The 17634-nt window shown below is 63.5% G+C and overlaps 1 protein-coding gene across 1 annotated transcript in view; it reads left to right on the top strand.

Annotated features, from left to right (window-relative positions):
- Positions 1-3624: 3624 nt before the first annotated feature.
- LOC121167190 (collagen alpha-1(XVIII) chain-like) overlaps positions 3625-17634 on the top strand; it is a 35647-nt gene continuing 21637 nt past the window's right edge. Inside the window, exons 1-5 of the mRNA XM_040996580.1 lie at positions 3625-4894; positions 4944-5028; positions 8507-8568; positions 11639-12183; positions 16188-16274. Of these exons, the coding sequence (XP_040852514.1) occupies positions 3625-4894; positions 4944-5028; positions 8507-8568; positions 11639-12183; positions 16188-16274 (2049 nt within the window). The remainder of the gene's footprint in view (positions 4895-4943; positions 5029-8506; positions 8569-11638; positions 12184-16187; positions 16275-17634) is intronic.

Below are 17634 nucleotides of genomic sequence, written 5' to 3'. Positions count from 1 at the left end.
AACTGGGATTTAGCTGTCTGTTCCTCAGGACTGTGGGCTGAGCTGGTCGGGGACGTTGGGGCGTTGGGGTCTGCTTCCTCGCTCTTAGGGGCTGCGGCAGGGTTCTGTGTAGCTGTGTCCAGGTGGCCATGTCCTTCCACACTGCCCAGCAGGAGGCAGGTGGGCCGGGCCAGGGCTGCCCGGGGTGGGGTAGGTGAGAGGCAGCCCCAGGCCCCTGTGTTGCTCTCCAGGGTGTCTCCGGCTGTCCTGGTGTTCTGTGCCCGTTTTCCAAGTGAAACTAGAAGAGCGCATTGCTCAGGAATCTCGACGAGGCGCTGACAAGACGGGGCAGACCCTGCACCAGGCAGGCCGCGTCCGCGCTGCCAAGGGCGGGGCAGTTCCTGAGGGCGGCCAGACCCTGGGCCCCAGCTTGCTGAGAGGAGTGAGGTGGGCGGGGGTTGTCTGGTCTACCCCCCGACCCCGCTCCCTGACGTCTCCAGGCTGGTCAGGAGGGGGGGTTCCCACTGTTGGCCCCTCCTGGCTATCCATGGAAGGGTCCCTTGCTGTCCACTGCTGCTCCCTCAGAGCTTGCTCCCTGCTGGGACAGCAACATGGACACCCAAGGGGCACCTCCGGGGCCTGAAGGCCAAGGCGACGTCCTGCCCAGGAGGCACAGGGTCCCCATGTCCCCACATGCAGGTCACAGTGCCGATGGGGTAGCCCATGGATGGGGTTACACATGCAGAAGCTGCTATGGGGGTCCGTGTGTCCTGTGTGCCCCCGTCAGTGGGTTCCTCATGTCAGGCACCATGAGCCCACCACACGGGGACACCTGGTGGCTACTCCAGGAGTGACCGAGTATCCAGAGCCTGCAGGGAGAGGGGTCCCGTTAATCACATTCATGCCAGTGTGTTTGGGGCATGTCTGAGACTGCCCAGCACTGGGACAGCTGGACACAGGGGTGAGGAGAGAGCTGTGGATAATATACAGGTGTGTGAGGACACAGCTGTGGACAGCACCCGGGGGAGCTCTGCCCTTTGCAGGTTCCTGGCTGCTCCAGGCGCGGCTGTGACACCCACACCCCTCTCCCCAAGGCCTGGAGTGACGCCACGGGTGACCGTGTCAGGATCTGCTGCAGGATGGCGAAGTGCAGTATAAGCACGCCTGTGGGCACATGTAGAGCTGTGTGTGAGCAGGACTGTGTGTGAGGGTCACGTGTGGGCACATGTAGAGCTGTGTGTGTCAGGACTGTGAGAGGGTCACGTGTCGGCACATGTAGAGCTGTGTGTGAGCAGGACTGTGTGTGAGGGTCACGTGTGGGCACATGTAGAGCTGTGTGTGAGCAGGACTGTGTGTGAGGGTCACGTGTCGGCACATGTAGAGCTGTGTGTCAGGAGTGTGTGAGGGTCACGTGTGGGCACATGTAGAGCTGTGTGTGAGCAGGACTGTGTGTGAGGGTCACGTGTGGGCACATGTAGAGCTGTGTGTCAGGACTGTGTGTGAGGGTCACGTGTGGGCACATGTAGAGCTGTGTGTGAGCAGGACTGTGTGTGAGGGTCACGTGTCGGCACATGTAGAGCTGTGTGTCAGGACTGTGTGTGAGGGTCACGTGTGGGCACATGTAGAGCTGTGTGTGAGCAGGACTGTGTGTGAGGGTCACGTGTGGGCACATGTAGAGCTGTGTGTGTCAGGACTGTGTGAGGGTCACATGTCGGCACATGTAGAGCTGTGTGTGTCAGGACTGTGTGTGAGGGTCACGTGTGGGCACATGTAGAGCTGTGTGTCAGGACTGTGTGTGAGGGTCACGTGTGGGCACATGTAGAGCTGTGTGTGTCAGGACTGTGTGTGTGAGGGTCACGTGTGGGCACATGTAGAGCTGTGTGTGTCAGGACTGTGTGTGTGAGGGTCACGTGTCGGCACATGTAGATCTGTGTGTCAGGACTGTGTGTGAGGGTCACGTGTCGGCACATGTAGATCTGTGTGTCAGGACTGTGTGTGAGGGTCACGTGTGGGCACATGTAGAGCTGTGTGTCAGGACTGTGTGTGAGGGTCACGTGTGGGCACATGTAGAGCTGTGTGTGAGCAGGACTGTGTGTGAGGGTCACGTGTGGGCACATGTAGAGCTGTGTGTCAGGAGTGTGTGTGTGAGGGTCACGTGTGGGCACATGTAGAGCTGTGTGTGTCAGGACTGTGTGAGGGTCACGTGTGTTGAGGGGCACAGTTAACATCGTGTGTGGGTGATTGGAATCACACCTGTGATGGTCACGTGTATGTGAAGTGGGGTGTGGGCCGTGGATTTGCCCACCTCTCCTGGGCTCAGGCTGGGCAGCCTGTATGTGTATGTGTGTGTGTGTGTGTTCATGTGTGAGGTGGGGCATGGTCTATGTTCGCCCACCTCTCCTGGGCTCAGGCTGGGCAGCCTGTATGTGTGTGTATGTGTGTGTTCATGTGTGAGGTGGGGTGTGGGCCGTGGATTCGCCCACCTCTCCTGGGCTCAGGCTGGGCAGTCTGCCATAGGTGGGCACAGGCCCTTCATTGGTGGGAAAGCTGCTGGAGCACCAGGCCCTGGCATCTCTCGGTCAGTGTCGGGGCTACCATTGGGCAAGTGGCACTGGCCGCCACCCCTGCTGGTATCCATTCCTGCTGCTGGCACTTGTGGCTCTGCAATGGCCTCTCCCAGTTCAGGGGACTCCGCACGTGAGGTCCCCCCACAGTGGACTCAGTCGCCAGGCGTGGGATTCCCCCGTCCCGGACACTCTTGGTTGTCTCCAGGGCCCCAGAGGACCTGAGTGTCCCCAGAGGTCCAGTCCTTCACCTGGGCTTGGTGGCCCCACAGGCAAATCTGTCCTGCTCCTTGTTAGACCAGTGCCTCGGCCCAAGCCAGCAGGAAGCAGTGTAGCCCTCCAGGCTGGCCACCCTCTGGGGCTAGCTCGTGTCCTGGGGTGGGAGTGGGCGCCTGACCTAGAGCCAGGCAGCTGCATCTTTGGGGTGGATGCCCAACAGAACCCCTGTCGGCCTCTGCCTGGGGGCCCCAGGGTGCGAGGGGCAGGGCTCAGCAGTGCAGCCGGCCAGTGCTGCCCAGGGCTGGGACGGCAGACCTCTGGTCCCCGAGGAGCCTTCCTGGGGTAGACTCAGCCCCAGCACAGAGGGAGGACTCTGGGGGAGCTGGGCAGGGGGCACGCGTGTCAGTGACCGTGGGACAGTCTGGGACCCCACAGGGGTGCCACAGAACCTGGCCTCTGGTACCACCCTGTCCTTGGCGACAAAAGTTACCGCTAGTTTTATGTGGGGAGGGGGTGCAGTCTGCACTGGCCGCACCCTGCTGTCCTGCCCGGAGCCGGGTTGAGGGGAGGGAAGGCTGCGTAAGGGGCTGCAGGAGATTTGCTGGCTGCTCAGTGGGGGGAGCGTGTGTGGCCCCTGCAAGCTCAGGAGGAGGAGGACAGCCCATCCCTCAAACCCTGGGCGAGCTGGGAGCCAGGGAAGGTGTGGAAGGTCTTATTCCTGCCTCCTGCCAGGGAGAAGGTGGAGGAGGAGGGCCGGGCTGGAAGCAGGGAGGGGTGGAGCCCAGCGGCCGGGGCGGAGCCCAGCAGCCCCGCCTTCGGAAGGCGGTAGGCGCCCTGGGCGGCCTGGCCTCTCACTGCCCCGATGGCTCCCGACCCCAGCGGCCGCCTGGGCCTGCTGCTGCTGTTGGCCTGCTGCGTGCCGATCGCCTGGGCCCAGATCCTGAATTGGATATGGCCCGGCGAGAAGCTCAGCCCCATATCCAAGTGGGTCCTCAAGCCCCACGACAGCCCCGTGGAGCCCACGCTGGGACTCACCACGCACGTGGACCTGGGGCATGGCTCCACGGAACCCGAGGCCAGCCGGAGCCCAGCGCCTGCCGACGCCACCCCCGACGCCATCCTGGCCACGAGCCCAGGCACGACCAAGGAAGAAAATGTCGCTGGAGTCGGAGCCCAGATCCTGAACGTGGCTGCGAGCATCCGGAGCTTCGTCCAGCTGTGGGATGAGGCTGCCCCCACTGAGAGTGCTGCTGCGGTGGCCACGCTGGCTACTGCGGCTTTTACAGACCCCCTCACCCTCCCAAGGCCACCTGATGAGCCCCCGGAGCACAGAGACACTCTTGGGCCCAGCACTGCAGCCCCGGACGCCCTGACGACCACCGCTGACGTGCTGGCACCCACCGCACCACTTGCCTCCTCTGGACAGCCCCGGGCATCATTGGGGGTGTCCCCAGGTAGAACCGCTCTGTCTTCTCCGCCTGGTGGGGCCCCTCCCTGGGGAAGTCCCATGCCCCTGAGGCAGCTGCAGGATCTGCACAGCAGCAGAGGACCCCGGCCCACGGCAGCCGCCCCCCGTCGGCAGCAGTCGGAGCAACTTGGTGGCGGCCGTCGAGCACTGCGCCTGCTTCCCCTGGTGCTGGGTCTCCCGGGTGCGCACGTGGCCCCTGCTGCTCCTACCCCCGACCTCCTGGCCTCGCCTGCTCTCGCTGCGGCCCCAGCTTTCATCGGTGATGGTGGCGGTGGGCCCTGGGTTTCCCACATGGCTAATGACTCTGCCCGCTGCCTGCCCCTGCCGCCTGCCCTGCCCATGTGCGGCCACCTGGGTATCGGGCACACCTGGCTGCCCAACCACCTGCGGCATGGGCGTGGCGAGGAGGTGCAGGCCGCGGTACAGGCCTGGGGGGCCCTTCTGCTGTCCCGTTGCCACCCTTTCCTCGCCTGGTTCTTCTGCCTGCTGCTGGCACCCCCATGCAGCCTGGGCCCACCACCCGGGCCCCCGCCGTGCCGCCAGTTCTGCGAGGCTGTGGAGGACGCCTGCTGGAGCCGCCTGGACGGGGGCCGGCTGCCCGTCGCCTGCACCTCGCTACCTGCCCAGGAAGACGGGTACTGTGTGTTCATTGGGCCGGCTGCAGGTAACTGGCCGGCCGATGCCCTCCCCACCCTTCCTTTGTGCCTGGCCAGGTAAGCTGGACAGGGCCTGCCTGCCCCGAGCCGAGCTGGGCGAGAGCCCGAGGGAGGAGGCTGGGGCCAGGGGTGTTGGGTACGGGTGAGACCTCAGAATCTTCAGGGTGCCACCTGTGCCAGGTGCCCCCTGAGCATTCACTGCAGTGTGTTCCCCCCTTGTGCCCCTGCCAAGGTGGGGAAATGGGTACCGGTGCTGACAGGGCCCAGCCGTCTTCAAGGGGGTCCGGCCTGCTTGGGTTTGGGGAGGGGCCGCTAGCTGCCATGAAGGCCAGTGCCCGATTATGCTCAGGGCAGGAGGGGCCTCTGAGCTCTGCAGCTCAGGGCCAGCAGAGGGGCTTCAGTTCTGACCTCTTTGAGCTAGGGGCAGCTGGAACAGGCTCTGTCTCCACGTGGGTGCGTGAGGGCTGGGCCCGAGGCACTGGCCAGGCATGGGTGTCCTGCCCGCCTGGGGGGCAGCCGTCAGTCTGGGCTCGGGAGCGGGTGGTGGGGTGGAGTGTGTGCAGTGGCGATTGCGCGACTGGCGAGTCTCGGGCCAGGTGACCTGTTGCTCAGGGAAAGCCTGGTGCCTCCGCAGACCTGGGGTACAGCCTGTCAGCAGTGCCAGCCAGGGGGGAGAGGGACCAAGCCATGACAGGGAAGGGAAAGGAAGCTCTTGGGCTGGCATGAGGAGCAGGGGCATACCCAGGGTGTGTGAGTGTGTGATGGGGTGCCCAGCTTGTTCTGAGGCTCTCCTGTGTGCAGAAAGCAAGGGGGCCCCGTGGCTGTGCCCTGGGCGCCATGGGGGGGGCAGTCCTGGGAGCAACTTGACCCTGGGCCCCACATGGCCAGCCCACGTTGGCCCTGGTGCGACTGAGCCAGCGTCACCCCCACCCGGCCACAGCTGGCTGAGCCCGCCCTGCCCTCCTGCTGCCAAGTGTGTTGGGAGGGCAGCCACTCCCCGCCCAGCCCTGCCCACAGGCCCCCTGCTGCTTTTGAGGCGCTCCAGGGCCCTGCGGCAGAGGATCTGCTGTGTGGGGTGGGGTTGGCTCTGACGCCAGTGAGGCCCTGGCAGGGCTGTGGGGGCGGGAGCTCTCGGGCTGCAGCTGGACAGTTGGGCCATGTCCCCAGCAGGGTCCTGGGGGACCCTCCCATTGAGCTGACAGCCAGCACCCCTCAGACCAGAGGAGGGAGCTGGCTGCTGCCGGCCGGTGCCTGTCCCGTGTGTGGCTGGGCATGACTGGGCGTGCTGCCCTGGTACTCAGCCCTTCCACTCCTTGGGGTGAGCACCCCCATGTTGGACTGGATGCTCCAGGAGGAAGCAAACGGGTGGGACAGGAAGCATAGGGGTGGCGGTCAGGCCCAGGGAGGTCCTTGGGGTGCTTCCCCTGGCCTGGTCAGAGCCCCGGCCACTCCTGGCTGTCCTGCCACCTGGTCCCATGGACCCATGTCACCCGCTCATCTACACAGCTGCTCCTGCATGCCCCTCTCTCCCTGGGCTCTGCCCAGCCAGGCTTGCAGCCCACAGGAGGTGCGTGCAGTGGGGTCTGGGGCCAGCCGTGGGGGTGCACTTCGTGGTGACCAGGAGGGAGGTTGCCCTGGGGACCCTCTGCTGTGGCTGTGCCTGGTGTTGCACAGGTCCTGGGGACCTCGTGGCCTCTGCCTGTGTCCCTCAGGCCTGGGGGGCAGGGGCTGCATCCACCTGTCCCATGGTCAGGCCATCCCAGGAGCCCCGAGGGGCTGTCCAGTGGGGCTGTGCATGTCTGACCCCAGAGGCAGGTGCCCTGTTCACAGGTGAGGTCTGGGAGGCCAGTGGAGAAGCGCGGAACCCCCAGCCCGGCGTGCTGCCCTCGCTCCTGGTTGGTTGCTTAGGGTTGGCCATGTTGGTGAGGGTCACATCCTCGTCACTGCCCCGGCCAGGGGCTCTCTGCTCCCTGACTCATTCGTGTTAGCCTGAGTGTGTCAGAAAGTGTAGGCACCCTTGGTGGGCCCCAGTGAGCCCGGCATCTGCAGGAAGTGGACACTGCGCTTGGCCGAGGTTCCTTGTGGGGAAGTTTGGTGGTGCCAGCCGTGACTTCCTGTGGCTGCCATGTTGGGGGGCTGCTGGGTGTGTATAGGGTCTCCCCAGTGAGCCCTCAGACCAAAGTGGGGTCTTGGCCGGTGGCTGATGTCTCATCTCCACGCCCAGTTGGCCCACGTGTCTGTCCTTACCCTAGACCAGCTTCCTCCTGTGCTTTGCCTCTGCCAGCCCCGTGCCTGGCTCGTTGCTGTGGCTTGTGGCCTGTGCCACTGTGAGACAGGTTGCCACGTGCTGGAAGCCAGTGGTTCCCGTCCATGCCTGTGTCATGTGGCCGCCCAGGGATGCCAGGGCAGATTCTGTGTCTCGACTGCCTTGTGCTGCGTTGCACCAGGCGTGGCTGCGTGGGCAGGCCTGACGCCGCCCTTCTGGGTATGCACCGGGCGGCACAGCTGTGGGGCTGGCAGATCCTTGTATGCGAGTCCCAGCAACTTCCACACTGCTTTCCAGGAATGCCACACGGAGGGACACAGGGCCTGCCTGACACCGTCCAGCGCCACTAGCTCCTGCCCTCACATGTATGTTACATGTATGTGGCTCTGAGCTGCACTCCGTGGGACACTGAGCGCCTTCCCTCATTCGTGTTTTTGGGCACAGTGCTCGCTGAAACAGCAGAGCATGGGATGGGGGTGGGGAGCGTCTCCCATCTGCTTGCTGGGTCACTCCCCAAACTGCCAGCGGCCTGAGCTGGGCCGGTCCAAAGCCAGGAGCCAGGAGCTCCATGCAGGCCTGCCTGGTGCTCCCGGGCCAGCCTGCTGCTTTCCCAGGAATGTTAACAGGGAGCTGGCTGGGAAGTGCAGTGGCCAGGACTTGAACCGATAAGGAATGCCAGCACGGCATGGCCCCAGGGCCAGGCACTTTTCCGTGACTGCGTCTCTGTCTCTGGGGTCCACTCAGGCACTCGGCCCTTGTTCGAATGCGGCTTTGATGGTGTTCCTCCTGTATTTTGGGTGTTACTGCATTTTCAGATAAATGATTTGCAAAGACCATGTTCCCTTCTGCCTGCTGTAATAATTATTTTCTGACACTAAAATGCTTTCAGTTTCCATGAAAGTCAGTCTGATTTGGCCCCACCAGGAAATCCCACAAAGCTGACTTCGTTGAGCTTCTCTTCTGCAAGGCTGGGGTTCTCTGGGATTCCCCGTGTGTCTCGGGACAGGGTTTTCTGCATCTGCCAGAACACGGCCAGGTTCGGCTAGGCGTCCGGCACACTGCAGGTCTGCCTTGGCTGTCATCGCCTTGGTGACCTCCTCCTCGTGGCCTGGGTCAGGTGGCGTGTGGCTCCGTCTCTCAGGACACGTGTCCTCCTCGTGGCCTGGGTCAGGTGGCGTGTGGCTCCGTCTCCCAGGACACGTGTCCTCCTCGTGGCCTGGGTCAGGTGGCGTGTGGCTCCGTCTCTCAGGACACATGTCCCCTGGGTGATTTTCTCCTTCAGCCCACAGCACAGCCCCATGGCAGTTGTAATGTGGGGCCAGCTTCAGGCGTTGCCCCTCTGTTGTATGGCCAGTCCCGACCAGGACGTGTTCCTGCCTGCTGAGATCCAGTATGGGCCTAGCAAGAGGACGCACGGTGGGTCGGGCAGGTGGGCCAGGCGCAGTGTGTGCCAGGCATGTGGACACAAGAGCCTTTGCTGCTGGGTTAGGTAAGAGGTCCTTGAGTGTACCTGTGGCTGCGGCCAGGCAGGTTCATCTGAAGGCTGAGCCACACAGCCGTGTGTGGGGTCCCAGCACACAGGGCCTCCTTCCCTGTGGCTGCCATAAGCCCCTTGTCACCCCTGCCAGCCTGTTTTCCCGAGGGAGAGGTCCTAAGCCACCAGGTCTCTGTCTGGGCCAGCCGGGGGGTGTGGGCCAGCCGGGGCTGTGGGCCAGCGGGCCAGCTGGGGGCTGTGGGCCAGCCGGGGGGTGTGGGCCAGCCGGAGCTGTGGGCCAGCGGGCCAGCCGGGGGGTGTGGGCCAGCCGGGGGGTGGCCCCCGTTCCCAGGAAGGCTGCATCCCCTGTAGTACAGCTGGGCCAGGCGGGCAGTGTGGGAGGTGGTGACGTCAGCGAGAGCCAGGATCCGGTGATCCGGTGACCCCAGTGGAGCCCGAGGAATGTGGTGGGGAGGAAGGAGCGGCTTGGGAAGAATCTCGGGGGACCTGGCTGGGGTCTGAGGCCAGGAGCCGGCAGCTGCAGCCTGCTGCTTCCTTCATCAGCTGGGGAGGGGGGTGGTGCCTGGCTGGTCACCCCAGAATGTCCCTGAGTGGGCCCTGGGCCCGTTCTTCCGATGGCCGGGACTCCTGTTGCGGGGGTGGTCGTGGTGCTGCGAGCAGGAAATGGCTAGCAGGGACAGTTCATCAGTGTGCTCTGACTGCAGCCTTCGGAAAGGCCGGGGGCCACGAGAGCCCTCACCTCCTCTTCCTGTCGGGTCCAGGGAGTTGCCAGTCACGCCCCCTTCCCGGCGCCCCGCAGAGCGAAGCTCCTGACACCGCCTGGCAGCTGGTCACCCCGTCCTCCCTGGCGCCCCACAGAGCAGAGCCCCAGATGCCAGCTGCCAGACTCTTAAGGAGCTTGAAGGACCATGGCTTATCTCAGAAGTCAGGGTTCCACTCCTTGCTCCCCATGAGCCTGGCCTGAGGCGGGGGCCCAGCCTGCGTGACTGTCCCAGGACCGCTGTGCATCTACATGCGTGTCTGTATGCGGGTTCACATACACCCCCACACCATGCAATTCCATGTGTTCACATGTATGCCTGCTCATGCACACCTGTGCATGCACACATGTGGCCCTGCACACACAGCAGGTGTGTTCACACACACACTCCAGGCATGGGGACACACGTGGACCTGCACACACAGCAGGCGTGTTCACACACACTCCAGGCATGGGGTACACGTGGACCTGCACATACAGCAGGCATGTTCACGCACACTCCAGGCACACACATGAACCTGCACACACAGCAGGCGTGTTCACACACACTCCAGGCACACACACATGTGGACCTGCACATACAGCAGGTGTGTTCACACACACTCCAGGCATGGGGTACACGTGGACTTGCACACACAGCAGGCGTGTTCACACACTCCAGGCACACACACATGAACCTGCACATACAGCAGGCATGTTCACACACACTCCAGGCATGGGGGCACATGTGGACCTGCACACACAGCAGGCGTGTTCACACACATTCCAGGCACACACACATGTGGACCTGCACATACAGCAGGCGTGTTCACACACACACTCCAGGCACACACACACTCGTGGCCCTGCACACACAGCAGGCGTGTTCACACACACTCCAGGTACACACACACATGAACCTGCACATTCAGCAGGCATGTTCACACACTCTAGGCACACACACATGTGGACTTGCACACACAGCAGGCGTGTTCACACACACTCCAGGTACACACACACATGAACCTGCACATACAGCAGGCATGTTCACACACTCCAGGCACACACACATGTGGACCTGCACATACAGCAGGCATGTTCACACACACACTCCAGGCACACACACACTCGTGGCCCTGCACACACAGCAGGCGTGTTCACACACACACTCCAGGCACACACACACATGTGGACTTGCACACACAGCAGGCGTGTTCACACACACTCCAGGTACACACACATGAACCTGCACATACAGCAGGCATGTTCACACACTCCAGGCACACACACATGTGGACTTGCACACACAGCAGGCGTGTTCACACACACTCCAGGCATAGGTACGTTTACCTCACCACAACCTCCCAGAAACATCCCTCAATTCTTGCTCTGAGGCCCCTGAGATGCGAGCGCCCCACTCCTGGATGTGGGCTTCCTTCCGCAGCCCGGGGATGACTTGGGGTGCCCTTCAGGGGAACTGCAAGGCCTGTGGGGTGTCTGGATTGTGGTTCCATTTTGTCTGCTGGTTCTGTGCAGGGCCAGTTCCCATGCATAGAATTCCAGGGGAGTGAGGGTGCGTGTGGAGCCGGGGAGGCAAATGGAGCTCAGGGAGAGATGTTTGCAGCTGGAGGGGGTAGTGTCTGGAGCCGTGTTGTGCGGGGGGCATCTGGCTCGTCCCCCCCCCCCCCACACACACACAGCAAGGCTTGTTTCAGGTAATGCCAGCGGCTGGAGCGGGGCAGATGGGGGTCCCATGCTCTCGGGGGGAACACTCCCTGCCCCAGCCACCACACATGGTGGGGTCCCAGAGGACTGCACAGTGGCCAGTGAGTCCCTGGAGGGTGGGAAGGGCCCGTGTTTGCTAGGTCCCTGGCAGGCAGTTTTGTTACTTCTTGAGCTGTATTTATTGCAAAGACAGTTAACAGGTTGTGGGGTGGGGAGAAGAGATCTTTCATCAGCTGGAAGGAACTGGGACTTTGGGTCCGCCACGTAGATGCAGGGGCCTGGGCAGTGGGGTGCCCTGCACTGCTCCCCCAGACCATCAGCAGGGAGCTGGTCACAGCGGAGCAGCAGGACTGGGTGGTGTGTTAGAGGCTGGTGTTGGCAGGCAGGGGCTTTACCCGCTGTACCCGAGCGCCAGCCCGTGGCATGCATGCAGATGTCGTCGGGGCCAGTGCGTCTGAGGGGTGAGGGGGAGGGCTGCCATGTGTGGTCTTAGACACACGGCCCTCACCAGTCCTTTCCTCTTGCAGAGGGCTCCGGCGATGAAGTGGGGCTGCTGCAACTGCTTGGGGAGCCCCCGCCCCAGCAAGTCACCGAGGTCGAGGACCCCGACGTCGGGCTGGCCTACGTCTTCGGGCCGGACGCCAACAGTGGCCAGGCGGCCCACTACCACTTCCCCAGCCCGTTTTTCCGGGACTTCTCGCTGCTGTTCCGCATCCGGCCAGCCACGGCACAGGCAGGGGTGCTGTTCGCCATCACGGACCCGGCGCAGGCCGTGGTCAGGCTGGGCGTGAAGGTCTCGGAGGTGCAAGACGACCACCAGCTCATCTCGCTGCTCTACACGGAGCCAGGCACCAGCCCGACCCGCACGGCCGCCAGCTTCCGCCTGCCCGCCTTCGTGGGTCAGTGGCTGCGCTTCGCGCTGAGCGTGGATGCTGGCCACGTGGCACTCTATGTGAACTGTGAGGAGTTCCAGAGGGTGCCCTTCTCACGCTCGGCCCAGAGCCTGCCGCTGGAGCCGGGCTCAGGCCTCTTTGTGGCTCAGGCCGGAGGAGCTGACCCTGACAGGTTCCAGGTAAGCTCTGTGCGGGAGTGGCGGGAACAGAAGGGAGCACCTGCTTCCGTGGCTCCTGTGGTCAACGCCTGTCAGGGCCAGGAGCCCCCCTCTGTGTGGACCCTGGTGGACAGGCCAAAGGGGGTGATGACCACAGAATTGGGAGCCCCCGCCACACTGAGTGACCCGACCCCTTCTGCCGTGGCCTTCTGCCTCTGGGGAGGTGGCCAGGACCCTGAGCAGGGACAAGGCCGCGTGGGTGCCCTCGGCTGGCGCTGACTCACTGGTGTGGATTCTGGCGCTGGGTCCCTGTGGGCGCCCGGGCTGCGACCTCGGGACAGAGTTAATTATTGTCACACAGAGGCCGTTTGTTTGAAGCTGAGCCGCATGCTGGCCCTGATGCTGACCTCCCGTCCTTGGCTGAGTGTTTAACCCCCAGGGGTCAAGAGCCCTGGGCTTCCCTGTGTTCTCCCAGTCTGCACAGTGAGCCGGAAGGAGACGGCATCCCTGTCTTGCCATCTGGGGGGAGGGATTTAGACATTTGTGGAAGGGAGCACATCCGTGATGGAGTGGCACCTGGGGTCAGTGTGCATGCGTGGGCCCTGTGGTGCCATGTGGGCAGGGCGCCTGGGGTCAGTGTGCATGTGTGGGCGCTGTGGTGCCATGTGGGCAGGGCACCTGGGGTCAGTGTGCATGTGTGGGCGCTGTGGTGCCATGTGGGCAGGGCGCCTGGGGTCAGTGTGCATGTGTGAGCGCTGTGGTGCCATGTGGGCAGGGCACCTGGGGTCAGTGTGCATGTGTGGGCGCTGTGGTGCCATGTGGGCAGGGCGCCTGGGGTCAGTGTGCATGTGTGGGCGCTGTGGTGCCATGTGGGCAGGGCGCCTGGGGTCAGTGTGCATGTGTGAGCGCTGTGGTGCCATGTGGGCAGGGCACCTGGGGTCAGTGTGCATGTGTGGGCGCTGTGGTGCCATGTGGGCAGGGCGCCTGGGGTCAGTGTGCATGTGTGAGCGCTGTGGTGCCATGTGGGCAGGGCACCTGGGGTCAGTGTGTGCGTGGGCCCTGTGGTACCATGTGGGCAGGGCACCTGGGGTCAGTGTGTGCGTGGGCCCTGTGGTGCCATGTGGGCAGGGCACCTGGGGTCAGTGTGTGCGTGGGCCCTGTGGTGCCATGTGGGCAGGGCGCCTGGGGTCGGTGTGTGCATGGGCACTGTGGTGCCATGTGGGCAAGGCACCAGCCTGGGGTCAGTGTGCATGCATGGGCGCTGTGGTGCCATGTGGGCAGGGCACCAGCCTGGGGTCAGTGTGCATGCATGGGTGCTGTGGTGCCATGTGGGCAGGGCGCCTGCCTGGGGTCAGTGTGCATGCGTGGGCACTGTGGTGCCATGTGGGCAGGGCGCCAGCCTGGGGTCAGTGTGCATGCGTGGGCACTGTGGTGCCATGTGGGCAGGGCACCAGCCTGGGGCAGGGTTTGCATTTTCTCTTGTAGTGTTGGTTTTTCTGTTTCTAGGATGGACTGAACTGTCTTGTTGATTCGTAGATTCTCTTTACATATGCACAGGACAAGCCTTGGGCTTCTGTGTCGTCAGTCTAGTCACAGCTTGTCCACTGTCCCCTGGATGTGGGGGTGTTGTATTGCTAAGTGGCCTGTGGACACATGCAGGGCGCCAGGCATCCCAGCAAGGTTGCAGGTCCCTCGACTGCAGCTTGTGTTCCGAGACCCCAGGCACTTCAGCTCTCTCTGTGCGTCCCCAGCTGGGAGGAGCAGACACTGGAGAGCAGAAGAGAGGTGGGGAGGTGTTCGGCCCCGGTGACCCTCTCAGGAAGGCCCTGGGCTGTGTGTAAGCTCTGAAGTTTGCAGAGCCAGGCCCAGCACTGCGGGCACTGGAGGCACTGTGGGCACTACATGGCGTGCCTCAGTGAGGCTCCCGGCCACACTACACACAGCCCGGCCACCCAGGCACCCGTGGTTCCCTTCAGGACCAGGCAGTACCATTCTCACATTGATCCCTTCCCCGGCCCAAGCCGTGTGCCCAGCAGGGCCTGCACCTGAATATGTACCCCATGTCTCCTGTCACCCACTGTGCCCCATGTCTCCTGGCACCTGCCATGCCCTGTGTCTCCTGGCACCCACTGTGCCCCGTGTTTCCTGGTACCCACCGTGCCCATCACCCACTGTGCCCCGTGTCTCCTGTCACCCACCGTGCCCATCACCCACTGTGCCCCATGTCTCCTGGCACCCACTGTGCCCCATGTTTTCTGTCACCCACCGTGCCCATCACCCACTGTGCCCCATGTCTCCTGGCACCCACTGTGCCCCATGTTTTCTGTCACCCACCATGCTCATCACCCACTGTGCCCCGTGTCTCCTGGCACCCGCCGTGCCCATCACCCACCATTCCCTGTGTCTCCTGTCACCCACCGTGCCCCGTGTTTCCTGGCACCCGCTGTGCCCATCACCCACTGTGCCTGGTGGCTCCTGCTCTCCCTGCACAGGAAGGGGTCCCCAGCCCTTGTTTGCTCACTGCTCTTTATCTTGGGAACTTGTCCCTCACTCTGGCTTTGATCTCTTTGGTTGATGTCAGCCGTCTTGTTTGTCTAAATGTTCCACTAGCGTCCTTTGGCCCCCAGGCCACACGGAGCTTGAGAGCTGTAGGCCGCTGTAACTGGTCTGTGCCAGCACAGGCAGCTGTGGATGTGAATTTTCTTCAGCGTGGCACCATGGGCACACCGCCATGGGCACGCCACCATGGGCACACCACCATGGACACACTGCCATGGGCATGCCACATGGGCACACCACCATGGGCAGGTCACCATGGGCAGGTCACCATGGGCACACCACCATGGGCACGCCACCATGGGCACACCACCATGGGCAGGTCACCATGGGCACACCACCATGGGCACACCGCCATGGGCACACCGCCATGGGCACGTCGCCATGGGCACACCACCATGGGAACACCGCCATGGGCACACCACCATGGGCATACCACCATGGGCCAGTGGTGAGTGTGCTGAGACCTCAGGGTGGCACCATGGAAGAAGCCGTGTATGTCCAGCCCTGCCAGGCCCCACGGCTGACCAGGGAGCCTGGGACACCCACAGTTCTGACCTTAGTTAGCCTGGCTCACTGAGCCATTTTTATGGAGTCAGGGAGCCTGGGGGTGGTAGGACCCTGAGGAGAAGCCAGCACACAGCAGTTAGCAGTGGACAGTGGCGGCAGGGTCCAGAGGATGAGGGACGGCCCTGCCGCCTGGCTGCTGCAGTTCATACTGTCCTGCAGGCAGCCCTCACCTGGGGAACCTTACCACGGCAGCTGTGGTATGTCACGGGGCCGAGTGCTGTGTGCCAGCGGGTCTGGCGTTCGATGAGGGCGTGCACCCTGTCTGCTCACTCACCCGGGATGTGATGCAAGCGCGCCGTGTTTGCCTGTGGGACGCTCTGATCTCCCACCCAGCGCTCTGGATTTCATGGTTTTGGGTTTCAAGTCCAGCAAATATTTGCAGGGAACCGTGTGGCTTCTGCACAGCTGCCTGTCCCCAGAGCGTGTCCCCCATGGGCGGCACCGGGAGGGCCATGGGAGGCAGGCAGGGGCTTCTGTACGGCCTCTGCCATGTGCCCCCGCTAGGTGTGCAGGAGCCACTCAAGGGGACCATCCTGGCCCTCCTGGAAAGCCTGACTTTGCGGGGTCTGAACTGTCACCCAGAATTCTCAGGGGGGACCTTGGCTAGGCAGTAGGGCTGGTGAGAGGCAGACTGGGAACATGTGGCACCCCTGTTGTCCCCCGGACTGGACACCTGTCGCACTCAATGTTGGGAGAGGCATCACCTGGTGCCATGAGCCCCATTTCCCCTGTAGGGCTGGGCTGGGCTGGGCTGGGCTGGGCTGGGCTGGGGCTAGGGTGGGCAGGGCTGGAGCTAGGGTGGGCAGGGCAGGGCAGGGCTCAGTGGCTGGGCAGGGTAGGGCTGGGCTGGGTTGGGCTGGGCCACTCTGGATCTGCGCTGACCTCTGTCCTCTGTTTAGGGGAGCATTGCCGAGTTGAGTGTGCGTGGGGACCCCCAGCTGAGCCCCCAGCACTGCCTGGACGAGGAAGACGATGATGATGGCGGGGTGAGTGATGGCTTGTGGTGAGGCTGTGCCCTGGTGCTCAGAGCCCAGCAGCCTTGCTCCCCACCCACACTAACTCCCCCAAGGGCTGCCAGGGCTCGGGGCACATGGGCATGGGTGCTGCTTAGTTATTAGTTGCTGTGCGGTGACTGAAGGCAGAGCTGGGCTGGCCTTGCGCTGGATAAGGCTTCGCCATGAGCAGTTCCAGCCCAGTGCCTGCATACAGACCGGGCCAGTCCCTGTGTGAAGACCAGGCCTACTCCTCACATACTGACCATGCCCAGTCCCCACGTGCTGACCAGGGCCAGTCCCCATGTGCTGACCATGCCCAGTCCCCACGTGCTGACCATGCCCAGTCCCCACATGCTGACCATGCCCAGTTCCCACGTGCTGACCATGCCCAGTCCCCATGTGCTGACCATGCCCAGTCCCCATGTGCTGACCATGCCCAGTCCCCACGTGCTGACCAGGGCCAGTTCCCACGTGCTGACCATGCCCAGTCCCCACATGCTGACCAGGGCCAGTCCCCACGTGCTGACCATGCCCAGTCCCCACATGCTGACCAGGGCCAGTCCCCACGTGCTGACCATGCCCAGTCCCCACATGCTGACCATGCCCAGTCCCCACATGCTGACCATGCCCAGTCCCCACGTGCTGACCAGGGCCAGTCCCCACGTGCTGACCATGCCCAGTCCCCACGTGCTGACCATGCCCAGTCCCCACGTGCTGACCAGGGCCAGTCCCCACGTGCTGACCAGGGCCAGTCCCCACATGCTGACCATGCCCAGTCCCCACGTGCTGACCAGGGCCAGTCCCCACGTGCTGACCATGCCCAGTCCCCACATGCTGACCATGCCCAGTCCCCACGTGCTGACCATGCCCAGTCCCCACATGCTGACCAGGGCCAGTCCCCACGTGCTGACCATGCCCAGTCCCCACGTGCTGACCAGGGCCAGTCCCCACGTGCTGACCATGCCCAGTCCCCACGTGCTGACCAGGGCCAGTCCCCACGTGCTGACCAGGGCCAGTCCCCACGTGCTGACCATGCCCAGTCCCCACGTGCTGACCATGCCCAGTCCCCACGTGCTGACCAGGGCCAGTCCCCACGTGCTGACCATGCCCAGTCCCCACCTGCTGACCAGGGGTGAGTTTCCTGCCGCGGCAGCTGCCTCCAGCCCTAGGCTGCAGCAGTTGTAGGTCCATGTGCCCTGCCAGGAGCATGTGGGTGTGGGGCCTCCTGTCCAGGCAGACATCCCAGGTGTGCTGTCCGTACTCTCTATGGCCACAGCTGCCAGACTCTGGGGGGCCCAAGCTAATGTGGGGAGGGAGCACCCCGGGTCTCTCTTGAGAATGCTGGGAACAC

This window comes from Ochotona curzoniae, unplaced genomic scaffold (assembly GCF_017591425.1).
Source record: "Ochotona curzoniae isolate NIBS_2020 unplaced genomic scaffold, NIBS_Ocur_1.0 patch345, whole genome shotgun sequence".
NCBI classification, from domain to species: Eukaryota; Metazoa; Chordata; class Mammalia; order Lagomorpha; family Ochotonidae; genus Ochotona; species Ochotona curzoniae.
This window is presented reverse-complemented; position numbering and strand designations above follow the sequence as displayed.